General features: G+C 39.0%; 1 protein-coding gene across 1 annotated transcript in view; it reads right to left on the bottom strand.

Moving 5' to 3' along the window:
• Nucleotides 1-13,775, bottom strand: part of STAG1 (STAG1 cohesin complex component) — a 393,382-nt gene that overhangs the window by 307,009 nt on the left and 72,598 nt on the right. The window contains exons 4-5 of the mRNA XM_065411120.1: nucleotides 13,328-13,430; nucleotides 5,012-5,179 (exon numbers count right to left, since the gene is read on the bottom strand). Coding sequence (XP_065267192.1) covers nucleotides 5,012-5,179; nucleotides 13,328-13,430 — 271 coding nt within the window. The remainder of the gene's footprint in view (nucleotides 1-5,011; nucleotides 5,180-13,327; nucleotides 13,431-13,775) is intronic.

Raw genomic sequence — 13,775 nt, forward strand, 5'->3', positions numbered from 1 at the left:
GATGCAGCCAGGATTACAATAATGGTGAGAAGATATAAGAAAGAAGAATGCCTCCAACCAAATGCATATAGGTTTTTGGAGAAAGAAACAAATTAAATAAGAGAATTCAACACCCTCATGTTCCCATTGCATTGTCCCACACCTCCTTTTCCACTCCCCCTAGTCCCCTTCCCCTCCCCATCACCTGATCAAACAACCCCTCCCTCCGTCTACTCTTCCACTCCTAATCATCCTCCCCTCCCAGAGAGTATTTGCCTGTATAGTTTATTTTCTTTTTTAAAAGTATTAGCACTTTCTAAATATTGTGCTTTTCTCGGATTACATTTCTTCAAAATAAATATCCTCTTTGCTAGAGGTACATTGGTGCAATATGCCTGCTTCTTCTTTTTAAAAATTCAGATTTCTGCCCTGGGTTGCCCAAATTTGGATCACTGTCAGAACTCTGCATCCCTATGAGGCATACTTGGATTGTATTAATATCTGGTAACTGTACATTTTAGAGCACTTAGAAAAGTGAAGTTGAAACAGAAAACCAGTCTCAACCTTCACTATGGTAGAGCTTTTGCTCTCCTATAATAATGGTCACTTTTGGATTTAAAATCTATGAAAACCAGACCATGAAAAGGTTTGAGTAATTTTGGACATGCCCAATCAACAAAAATGTGCAAAAAATATAGCTCTTTTTGAGATTTGTTAATTTCTTCCTTACTTCTCACAGATCGGTGAACCCCTTAAAAGACTGACTAAAAAAGATGCAGGATGGTGTTGGGAAATCCATCAGCTAAATGCTTTCAAACAGATCCAAAAGTGAGTGATTAACCATCTGATCCTGAAATATTATGGTATAATTTAATATAATGCTAGTGAATGCAGAATGGGTGCAACATTATTACAAAATGATCAGTCAATAGCACTTGCTTCCAGGATACACTTTCCAACAGAGCAAACCCATGCTCAAATACAGAAAGAATTCCTACTCACTGCTTTTCCATATACCAAGTTTGACCAGTATCTCCTGGGCCATGATCATATCCATGCAGAAACAGACAACAAACCTTTGAAATTAATATTCAAAAAGCTATTGTTAACAGCTCCAAACTATCTTGAAATAATATCAAAAATATCACTTGCATGTACAATGCAAAAGATTGTCTTTGATGTTCATCCTGATGTTCTGATTGTGCATATCTTTTGTCCACAGCATGAGTGCCAAAAGACAGTGAGAGCTTGACAGCCCTTGATTATGAAATCTTCTACATGCACCAGGAGGCGGAGTTTCATCAGGAACATCAGCCAAGCAGAATTCTATTGTGTGACAGATAAGCAGGTGCCCCAGATACAGACATACCCAAATGCACAGTCAATTTTAAGCATTTGGAACAGTCTATAGGTCAGGATAACCAGACAGGAAGACATCTGCCCAGCCACTTAGATTTTCTTTGTCTAGCCAATATTCAGTTCAAATATACTGACACTACAAAATGGTATTCTATATTAAGGCAGTAGGGTAAAGACCTAAAGGTCGGAAATCCTGAAATGCTAGCTTTCATACACTGAAACCTGTTGATGTTGAAGCATGTTTACATAGGGCCAAGATGTCCTGTGTTGGCCAAACATAAGCAGTGAAGTCAAAGATTTCATACATCAGTGAAGTATCTGCAATACATTCCTAGCAAATCACTCATGATGCACTAAATATTTGATCTATCGCAGAGCAAGTCAGGCATGGACCTACATATATTAGGAAATCAAGTATCCCTCCTAATCCTTGATTATAATTTCTGATTTTATTAGGAAAAAATCCTGTGCACACAAGAGCAGCTTCTACCACTTAATGCTATGAAGAATCAGCATAGAATCCCAGAAATTGTTGATACAGATAATGGGTCTCAGTGGGCCTGTAGGTAAATTTTCAGTTTGCAACATAAGCAGGATTTGAACATATCACATCCTTTCTGCATCACAGCCAGTCTAATGGTAAAGCAGAAGCAGATCTCAAGATTGCCAAGTAGTTGGTAAAAAAGGCGTACTGGCATAACAAAGACCCATGCACAGCATCACTTGACTGGAAAAATACACCAACAGAAGGCATGGAGAGCAGACCAGAACGGCATCTCATGTCACACCACATACAGGCTGTTACTTACAGAACAACTTTTGAACAAAGCTGCAGTGGAAAGGTTGAGAACACAAATTAAACAGCAATGACAACAAGCCAAATACTACTATGACAGAGGTACCAAAATGTTCTATGTGGAATTCAAAGAGCAGTCAATATGAGTACAGGCAGTACCTAACAACAGAGACAACAGACGGGGCAGGGAATATTTGCAAAGAATAGCACATGGTAGAAATACAAACAACTCTACCTCTGCAACTATAATTCCCTTAGAAGAACCAACAAAAAATTATCCTGAACAGAAGACACAAATGAATCCTACCACAGATCAAGATACAAGGAAAGTCTGCAATCAATGTGAAGTGAGTTCACTTGAGCTTCATGAGTTCGCAAAGACAATGCCAGAAAAATCTAGGAGCACAGAAATCTCCTGGGGGCAAACAGCAACAGGAGGAAGGCCTGAAAATAAAACTACATGAAGCAAAAGAGCAGTAAAGTTGCTTTGTAATTTCAAAGACTATGTTATTGATTAAAAAGATTCAGTTTCCATTATAGGAAGAGATATTACAGAGCACTCTATAAAAAAAAATACATCAATGCACATGTATATGTAGATAGAGTGCCATCTACCAACACAAGAATATGTAGTATTGTCTGAAAGTTGGTAGGTTCAATAATGTTATTGTTGTGCACTGCAAAGACCTGCACAGAAAGAGCCACTAACAAGAACTCTGTCCGTTCATAATGATCGTGTCACAAGCTCTACAAGAGAGACAAGGTGGGTGAGGTAATATCTTTTATTGAACCAATTTCTGTTGGTGAGAGAGACAAGCTTTCAAGCTTACATAGAGCTCTTCTTCAGGTCTGTGTAAGCTTGAAAGCTTGTCTCTCCCACCAACAGAAGTGGTCCAATAAAATTTATTACCTTATCCACCTTGTCTCTCTAATGTCCCAGGAATACTACAGCTACAACAACACTGCATACACCAATCTCTACACGTCAGTATGGAGGCCCTCAGGAGGAATGAATGGGTAGAAAAGGCACATATATATATATATCCAAGTCTGACCAGTTTTTAACCTTGGTTTCTGAAACACTGGTGAACGTGGTTTTTCTCAGTCTATATTTGCAACTAAACAAGTGTTAAGCATCATTTCAGCTCTATCTGTACTAACACCTATTGTCAGTAATGAGTCATTTTTTACTGCTGACTGGGGTAAAAATTTCACCTAAGTGCCTAAGCTACTACTGAAAATGGGACTTAGGAATTTCTGAAAATTTTGCCCCAGGCATTAGAGTGACCTCACCTACACTACTACTTTCTTCATGTGCCCAGGGCTCCTGCCCTTTAAAAAGACCCCTCTTCCAACAAGCTCAGCACACTTCCTTCACAATAAATAAATAAATTCATTAAACTGCCACTTTCCCTAACTCAGTTCCTTCTGAATTGAATCCCAAAGTGTCACGACACACACACAAATTTCTCCTTTGAAATTTCCAAGAACAGGCAGTACTGTTGGAATCTGTGTTCCCACCACCTTTATATCTTGCTATAAGTGGATCCTATTCAGAACAGAAGCAATGCAACTATTTCTTAAACAACTGAGTTCCACTCACAAAGGCACTCACCAAAAAAAAAAAAAATCTACAGCAGCAAAGCAGTCACTTGTATCTTTTCTCTGGCTTCCATTTTTATCAATGGCTCTCAGATAAACAGCCAACACAGATCATATCATATCTCCTATCTCATAATAAAACTGAAAAACTCCAAAATAACCTTGGAATCCTGCCAAAACAAAACTGAAAATGAACAGAAGTGATAGCTCTGATGCAGTAAAACAAAATGAAGATAATGCACCAGGAAGATTTCCATAGTCCTATTATGAGAAAATTTGTTCTGTCTTCACCTACTAGATAAGAAGGGTAAATCCTACATCCCCAAATTAACAAAATGTAAAAAGCTTTAGAATTCTGATTTTCTTCAGGTTTACTCCTACATTCTCTAAATTAATCCACAACCCAGTCCCATCATGGATTTATGTCTGGTGGGTAAAATTTTCAAAAGGGCTTAAGTGACTTTGGACAGTTTTGTTTTCAAAAGTGACTTAGGCACTTAGGAGCCTACGTGCTACTAAAAGTCAATGGGACTCATTTAGAATAAAATTTTCAAAAGCACTTAAGTGGCTTAGCCTAAATCTCCCTAAGAGATGCTTATACATATATAAGCATCAAACCAAGCATAGTGTTTCTCTCATAACCTTACTTTCCTTCCCAGTACCTGAATCTTCTACTACTCAGTTGTCAAAATACTTCATTCCTACACTGCACCAGGAAGGTCTCTGCAGTCCTAGGAGTCCACAGTGAAAATTAATGATCTAGTGCAGGGGTAGTCAATAGATGGATCACAGGCCAAATCCAGACGCTTTTGAATGGACCCTGAAATCTTTTTATTTACTTTTATATTATTATTTATTTTCTCTGTGGAGTCTGGATCTTGACAAAAAATAATTGACTAGCCCATTCTAGTGGAATGATTCCACTAGCCAGAAGCCTGTAATCCTGGAGGTGAAGGCTGTGAATTCTTTTCCCTAGAATTAATTGAAAATGGGAATTGGGCTCTAAGTCATTTCAGTACTTTTCAAAAGTTTACCTGCTGTGATTAAACATCTCACATCTTTTCTGCCTTGCTATACTTAATTCACGATAACCTTCATACAAGCATACAAGCCGAGGGGAAAATCTTAGCATAATACCCAGAGATTCCATCAGTCTGATACAGATTATCAAAAATACAACCACAATACGATAGTTTACAAAAACTGTTACAGTCTGAAAACATTGAGTGATCACGCTGTAACTAAGATGAACAAACAGCACATTAGTTATTTTACCTGCATCGCACTTTTCCCCAGTTTCACCACCTCAAACAAAGTGACAGGGTCCCCGCCTTCTCCATTCTGTTGAGGGTGACCATTAGCTCTTCCACGACCTATTCCTCTAGTTCCAGGTTCAGAACGACTCTTATCTCCTGGAGACTTTCGAGGTTTCTTATTGGCAGACTAGATAAAGGGAACAGCATAATGAAAACTGGAAGTATTTATAACATTTGAATGAATGAATTCAAAATGCTTGTAAACCATTTATACATATCAATCAACAACTGTTGTGATAAGTACTTGGTAGGCATTTTACGTGTAATGTCAAGTTAAGAAGTATGACTTCCTAGCACCAAATTGCTAACGGGACATATTTCCATAATACTAGTCTTAACCAATACAATAAATACATAAAATAATGCAATGTCATGCTTGCAATTATGCACAAAAGTCAAGAAAATTAAAAATTATGGTCAATGTGACAAAAACATCTCTGCCATATACTTATTTACACAATAACTAGTGCATCTTATTTACAGAACTACTGCATCCTATTTACCTCAGAACACAATTATTACCAAGTTCATAGGGACCAACTGCATGTTGTTATACTGAAAATGTGTTCTTCCCCTTCATCACCATCCAACAACAACTTGTTCATAGCTCCTTATTTGCCCATGAGAAAGGCTTAGCTGTTCTCCTTCCACACCACTAAAATTAATCAGTAATTGGAATTGTATGGACAGATACAATTGATGATATGGTCCCTTCTTGCCACTAAATCTGTGGTGGAAATCCAGGCCCTCCTGAAGTCAACAGGAGTTCTACCTATGAATCTATGTTATTTAATATAAGATTTCTTTAGTTCCTTCATACCTATAGCTCCCCCTTGTATGTTCTACATAAGCCAAATAGCTTGGAGATCAGTCTTCCATGCATGTAAATCATTTTGCTCAAGATAGTTAGTTCCTTATAAAGAGTTAATCTTCTGATGGCATGATTGTACACAGGCCACTGTCGTTCTGTTATCACTTGCCATGTGAATGGTGAAACTGTTTTGGGGGAATTGTGTGAAGAAAGTTCTCTACTGCGCTTACTGCTGCTCACAGCTCCAGAAGGTTTATTCTGTAGAAAGTCTCCTGGTGCGACTAATTGCCTTGAAACATAGAAAAATATTCTGTTCATCTGGGCCTTGATAGAGGCTTCTCCGGGGGCTTACTGACTCTGAGTAGGTTGTGCCTAGACTTCCACAAAGCATAGAATGAAGCATTAAGGGTCATAGACTCTGGTTTGTTAAATCCATTTTGCATGGTTGAACGTAGCAGCAACACATGGACTTCAAATGGCCAGATATGCCCAGCAGAGAATTCTCTCTGCACAAGGAAATTCATCTGGAAAAAAGCTAGGGCAGGCAGAAGAACTGACTTCTGTGCCAGCCTTGTCCACACCCCTGGCACAAGAGGAAGAAAGGGTGAGTCAGATGCATGCCACGGGGTGGACTAGGAGAAAGGAAGAGGAGCAAGGCAGAGTGGAGCACAACTGTGCCTCATACCCCATGGTTTGAGGTCACCGAGGGACCTTACACCAGTGGCATACATTAGGGCTGTTTGTTCCTCAGAACTCTAACTTAAGTTGAGGCTAGGCGGCATAGGATCAGGAAGTTGCGAGCATGTGGACATGTGGACTGGAGATTCCAGCCCCAGCCCTACGAGAGATAGGAAGTTCCCATTTCTCATGAAAACATTATGCAGGCATATACATAGAAAGCACTGCCTATCGGACTATGTTTACATATTATACTACCAATCTAGTTAACCAAAAGCAGCTCCATGTCAAGATTGTGTAGTATTGAGAAACTGATCTATTGTGTACTATATAGCTTGAGGCTTTTTTCACAAAATAAGACGACCAGGCACAAGATGGACTTTATATGGTAGCTAGAAGGCTGGTGTTTTGAAGTGGCATTAAGGAGTTACACTGAAAGTTAACTATGAACCTGAGTTGTCCTGAATTTGTGCTGGACTGCTGATTCTGTGGACAAAGCTTTTACCAAGAGGTTAAATAGGTAATGAAAGATATGATTCCCTCCTACGTGAGACCTGGTACTAGGATCTTCATGTGAAGATACATCCAAGGGGCAGGTGAGAGGCTCAGTGGCATAGTCTTGATTTGCAAACATTGATTCTGGATAGCAAACTGGAGAAAATATTGATTGGCAGGAGTTAATGGGGACACAGAGGAAGACTTCCCTTAGATCAGCTGAACACAGGAGATCACGAGGGGACAATTTCCAAAATATGGAGAGCTTAACATATCTGCAGATCCAAAGACAAGAAAGTGAGTAATGGGTGGAAGCCTCCAGTTTTGTTTTGTGTTTTGTTTGTTTGTTTTCAGTGATAACACAGAATCTGAAGTATAAACCTGCTCCTCTCTCTTCTGCTGATGGATATAGTAAGTTCTGAATTGAGTCCAGTATGACTTACTGCTTCTCTGGGTGAGGAAAAGAATGCAATAGGAGGAGAACACTTAAAATCTTTATGATATCCCTTTTTGATCATTTCTAAAACCTATGTGGCTGTGGCTGTACTGGTCACAGGCATGAAATTCTTTTTTTCAGCTTGACCCCTAAATCTTGGGCAAGCTGGCTCAGCATCCCCACCACCACCCTCCCACAAGAGGAACCCTTTTCACTACTGCTGGAGAAACATTTTCAGGTGCCACAGGAATAGAGGGATTAAAGAACATGCAGCTCTGTCTGCATTAGAAGCACATGGAATTAAGGCAGGTTGTTCTGTAACTGCTCCTAGGTTCTCTGACTCAGTTTTCTGGACTTATTTCATCGAGGAATCCTTCAAGGTTTTAATGAGGGATTAGCTGAGTAGTTTTGTGCCATCAGTGTTGCTGGGATGAAGTTTTCTCTAGGGGAGATATCTGTATCCCAAATTATCGACTATATATTTCTGTGATCTAGAGTGAGGACGACTCTGTCCAAAAATACAATAATGCCACAGACTTTAATGTACAAGATAGCTAACGACATGAGGTCTGGAAAACATGCCTTACAAAGAGAGACTTAAGGAGTACAATATATTTAGTTTATCAGAGAAAACATTAAGAGGCAATTTGATCATGGTATACAAATATTTATATGAAGAAAACTTATTTATTATTAGAGGATTCTAATCTAGCATACAAAAGCATAAGATGATCCAATGGCTAGAAACAGAAGTTAAAAAATTCAAACTGAAAATAAGGTGCAAATTTTTAACAGTGACAATATTTACCCACAGGAACAGATTACCATGGAATAGGGTAGATTCTCCATCACTTGGAGTATTTAAATGAAGATCTGAAGTCTTTCTAAGAAATATACACTAGCTCAACCACAGGTTATTGGGTCTGATGCAGTAAACACAGAGTGAAACTTTCCTGGTCATGGTTCATTCGAGCCTTAAAATCTCTTAATTTATGAAAAGATATTTTATACGATTTGAGTTTTTAGTTTGATTTTGCCTTTAGTTCTCAACTAGTTATTCCCTTCTGTATTTGAATCAAGAAGAGTATAGTGTGCGAATTAGGGCTTGGCTACACTTGCGAGTTACAGCGCAATAAAGGAGCCCAGGGCGCACTAGCTCACTTCCCGTCCACACTGGCAAGACACGTAGAGCACTCTGACTCCGTGGCTACAGCACTGCTGGTTCTCCACCTCGGCGAGTGGAATGATGTTTCCTGCACCCCCGCTGGAGCACCGCGACGCCAGTGTGAACGAGGTGTTGCATTACTGCGCTCTGATTGATCTCCGGAAACGTCCCATAATCCCCTTAAGTCAAGTGGCCACTCTTGTCATTGTTTTGAACTCGCTGTAGGAATGCGGATATGCCCTTTCAAAGCTCCGTTTCTGACAGCTGGCTGCTTATCTGCTCCAGGACAAAAGAACCATTACTGAGGAATGCTGCTTGCTTTGAGTGAGAGAGAGAGGTGGGGGGGGGGGAGGTCTGCTGCTGTCTGAACTTACAAGTTCACTGACACACTCTCAGCCCCCCCAAAAACCACTCTCTTCCCCCACATACACACAACACACTCCCTGTCACACTCCCCCCCACTCCCCGCATTTGAAAAGCATGTTGCAGCCACTTGCATGCTGCGATAGCTATCAAAATGCACTGCTCTTTGTGGCGTTGCAAGAGCTGCTAATGTGGCCATGCCAGTGTGCTTCCAGCTGAGTGTGTAAGCACTCAGCAGCGTTTTCCCTGCTGCGGTCTCCGAAGGCTGGCTTAACTCCCAGCGCTCTACAACTGCAAGTGTAGCCATGCCCTTAATGGGGAGCTCACAGATCCTGTTGTAACTGATGCATTTTTAAAAATGCTACATTGAGGGCCTCTTAGCTGGATAGAACCATACAGAGTCCAGGGTTTTTTTTCAACTCTTTTAAGGATCAGAAAAGCTACTTTTTCATTTCTTTCAACTGCATTTTGAGGGAGGTCTTTCTTGGACTGAATGAATAAAAGATTATTATTTGATCTCCAGATTGGTATGTAACAGCTCAGCCATCCAGGTCATCTCCCTCCAAAGGAGATTACTATATCTGATTAGATTATTTGGAAAAGAAAAAAAAATATCCCCCTTCAGCCAAAATTCAGGAACATAGGAATTGCTATACTGGATCAGGTCTGTGGTCCATCTAGTCCAGTATTCTGGCTTGGTCAGTGGCCAGCACCAGCTTTTTCAGAGGAAGGTGCTTAAACAGATGAATCTCAAGTAGGAAGGTTATTTTACCTCTCTATTTGGCACTGGTGCAACCACCGCTGGAATACCGTTTCCTGAATTGTGGGCACCAGAGCTGGAAAGATGTTGATAATCTGAAGAAGGTTCAGAGAAGAGCCACAGGAATGATTAAAGGATTACAAAATAATGCCTTCTAGCGATAGACTTAAGGAGCTCAAGCTATTTAGCTTAACAAAGAGAAGATTAAAGGGTGACTTGATTACAAGTATCTACATGGGGAACAAATATTTAATAATGAGCTCTTCATTCTAGCAGGAAAAGGTGTAACAATGCAATTGCTGGACATTCAAACTAAAAATAAGGCATAAAGTTTTAACAATGAGAATAATTAACCATTGGAACAACACACCCAGGGGTGTGGTGGATTCTCCATCAGTGACAATTTTTAAATCAAGACTGGATGTTTTTCTAAAAGATAAGCCATGAATTATTTTGGGGAAGTTCTATGGCCTGTTTTATACAAGAGATCAGACTAGATCATCATAATGGTCCCTTCTGGTCTTGGAATCTATGAAACCTTGCATTAGGCAGATGTGCAATAATCTGTCACCCACGAAGGTCTCACCTTAACCCCAAAAGGAGAGTGGTTTAACCCCAAAGTATATAGTTTCATATCCCTTGCAAAACTTTCTTTAAGCATTAACCATAACAACTCTGGATATTTTTGTTATTTATGTAAATGATCAATCCTTTGAACCTTGCAAGATACTTTGCCTTAATGGAATCCTGTAGCAAGGAGTTCCACAGTCTAATTAGGTGCTGTGTGAAAAAGTATTTCCTTTTCTTAGTTCTGAATTTTCCTCCTTTCAATTTCATTGACTGTCCCCTTGTTCTTGTGTCACAAGACAGGAAAAAAGAGATACTCCCAATCTATCTTCATTCTTTTTTCATGTCCCCTTACTTGCATTTTTCTAAGGTAAACAATTCCTATCTCTTCAAGTACGAGTTTTTCCATGCCCCTAATAAATAACATCTTTTTTTCCCCCTGAACCTTCTCTAATACTTAAATATCCTTTTTGAGAGGCGATCAGTAGAACAGATAGTATTACAGTAGGCTGGACCATCGATTTATATAACAATTGACTTTGTTGTTGTGATAAACAGAGAAAAATGAATTGGGCTTATTGCTTTTTGATGTTGACCCTCTTTGTGGTATACTCCTCAGATGAGAAGGAGGAGGGGCAGCAGCAGCTTGGGTCTTTTGGTTTGGGTAGGAAGAGGCCACTGAAGAGGATGAGCTCTGATAAATACAAGGAAGATCTGCAGGCAGTGGTTTTAGGAAGGGACAAAGAAGGGAACCTTCCCAATCTGATTTGGATGGTGCCCTTGGACAGGAGATTTCTTGATCAACCTCTGAAAAGAACAAGCCATTCAAGTATTTCCATCTCAAATTTAAGAGACAGGCCATTGAGGATCAATGAACTTGCCCTTAGGTGACCATCGGGGGAAAAACAGTAGTTTTGGAGAGACAAAGAGTAGGAACTCCCTTGGATTGCAGGTGCTGGTCCTAAGGATCACCACTGAAAACGGGGTGTTGTCTCAGCAGTACATTTAAAGCATTTTCTCCTTATGTCATTAGCCATCTGAGAAATTTTCCACATCCCACTAGGGTAGGAGGTGGCCTGTGTGTGTTAATAAAAAAAAAAATAATAATAATAAAAAAAAAAAAGCTCTCCTGGGCCTCTACGAAGAGGCCATACTTCCAGACTTCAGTAAGTAGGAAAGCTGCTATAGAGAGCAGTCTTTTGAAGTGCAGCTGAGCCTCTGCTGTGCTGAAGCACAAGAAGAAAATGCCACTGGATCAAGGATTTTCCCGCAGGCTGCTCTTAGAATCCCTTCTAAAGAGTTCCATATTTTTTTAGGAATTATGGGAAGGAGAGAAGAAATAAAAAACCTACAAAAGAGGCTCTCAGAAACAGCACTGAGAGGAAACTGCTGTTTTCTAGCACAGGGACATTCAGCTGAAGACTCACAAGGAAACAATACAAATATGACAGCAAGATCAGCTGGAAAGCTTAAGACAAAAAAATAATTGAAAAGGTCTGCATGAAGTGGTTTCTGGATGCAAGACAGGTACTCAGCATTCATGACCAGACCAGTATGAGAAGTTCCCTGTAATCGTGAGAGAAGTGAGGTTCTGGAACATCCTTCAATAAGCACAGTGGTAGCATATAACCTAACTGGTTTTAATATGGATCTTGATAAATTTATGAACGGGAGTTTATGACAGGGTTGCCTCTGATAGCGAGGGACTGAACTCTATGACCCAGGAGTTCCATTCCAGTCCTATGCTTCCAACAGATTCTGGAACATTTGCAAAGTGGATCTGGTAAGCTGGAAGTCCTTCAGTGGATAGAGCTGTTAACTACAAAGCTAACATAGCGATAGATAATTAAGGATTAAAATTTTACAGGAAAACTATGTCATTTTCCTACTGTACATGTACTTGGGTGGATTTTCAACTCTTTATAATAATCTTTTAGAACCAGATATTCTAAAACAGCAGATATGTTCTATATACTTATCTGATCTTTTATAACATATATTCCATTAATGTAGTCTAGCTGAGCTGACACCAGAACAGTCATGAGGAAGGAACAAATTGGCAAATAGACAAAATTATTAAAAGCTCACAAAAAATTATGCAAAATTCTTACAAAAAAATCTTATTACACACTGTGTAATTCTGATTATATAATCAAACATTAATATTAATATCTGTGATGACTCTGGCAATCTACCTACAGTGAACGGCTTGATAAAACATAGCCTCCACAATTATATATGCCTGCTGAGGAAGTTACTTCTCTTATGAATAAATATCTTATAAATATAGAAAGGGTTACTTAGTAGTTACTGTGAGTTTTTGAATTGCCTAGGTACATTCCCATTCATGGTGTGGTAATGTACAAAGGCCCTGAAGAAGAATCTTCTGTTAGTAAATACCTATACAGCAGATACCAAATCTAGCGATGACTATATTATACTAAAGAACAAAGCTCCTTACCCAGATTCAGGATACAAAATATGTTCATTTATCTTAATATTTTAACCTGCATTACTAGATCTCCCTAGGGAACATCTAAACATTATATTAAAAGTGAGAGCATACTTTCCAGTTCACATGAAGAAATTAAAAGCCACTTAAAGATGGCTCAAGTATCGTTTCACAACACTTAAGTGAAGTATCCATTAAAAATTTTAATAGTAGAAAAGAGTTATGGTTAATAAAACTACTCTCATGCCTAGGAAGAATACTGTAATATGACAAATAACGAAATGTAAAATTTTAATGTGTATGTATGTAAAGGAAAAAGTATTAATGGCTATTACCAGCTTATCTTTTAAATTAGATCCTATACTTCTATTTCAGCAATTTTTTCGTATCAGTCTGACATATGTATTATGCACTATAAATCTTCACATAGTTTGACAAATGGTTCATTGCAAACCTATCGATGTGATCACTAAGAGGACAGGATGGGAGAACAATCTGCAGTCAAGTTTAAACTGATTCACAACAAAACAAAACTAAACACCACATACTGGAGGCCTGCCAGGACGGCCCCTTTTTCTCTTTCCTTTGACTTCTGTTTCTTCAAGCTCACTGCCAGCATCTGAATGTGCAGTAGTTTCATTTGTTGAATCCCTAGGGAAAAAATACTAGTTAAATTAAAATTATTTGAAACAAGTTATTAATTTATAATTAACACTGATTAAATATTTAGGTGTAATATAGAACAAAACAAATTATCCTTTAAAAGCCTTGTGCAGCATTCCCTCTGCAAATTCATCAAAGATTGCTACATATGGAGGAATGCTAAACTATGCAAGTTTTATGAAGTTAGAAATTACAGTGTATGCTCTCAGACCTGAAGACTCATTTAAATAACTGGCTCTTTTAAAGTGAAATTCTACTTTGAAAATTGACTATGTTAAACAACACCTTCTTAACTGTGTGTACTCAGTAGTATCAGCTTGTTCTCATGACCAA

The sequence above is a fragment of the Emys orbicularis genome, chromosome 9 (assembly GCF_028017835.1).
Source record: "Emys orbicularis isolate rEmyOrb1 chromosome 9, rEmyOrb1.hap1, whole genome shotgun sequence".
Taxonomy (NCBI): domain Eukaryota; kingdom Metazoa; phylum Chordata; order Testudines; family Emydidae; genus Emys; species Emys orbicularis.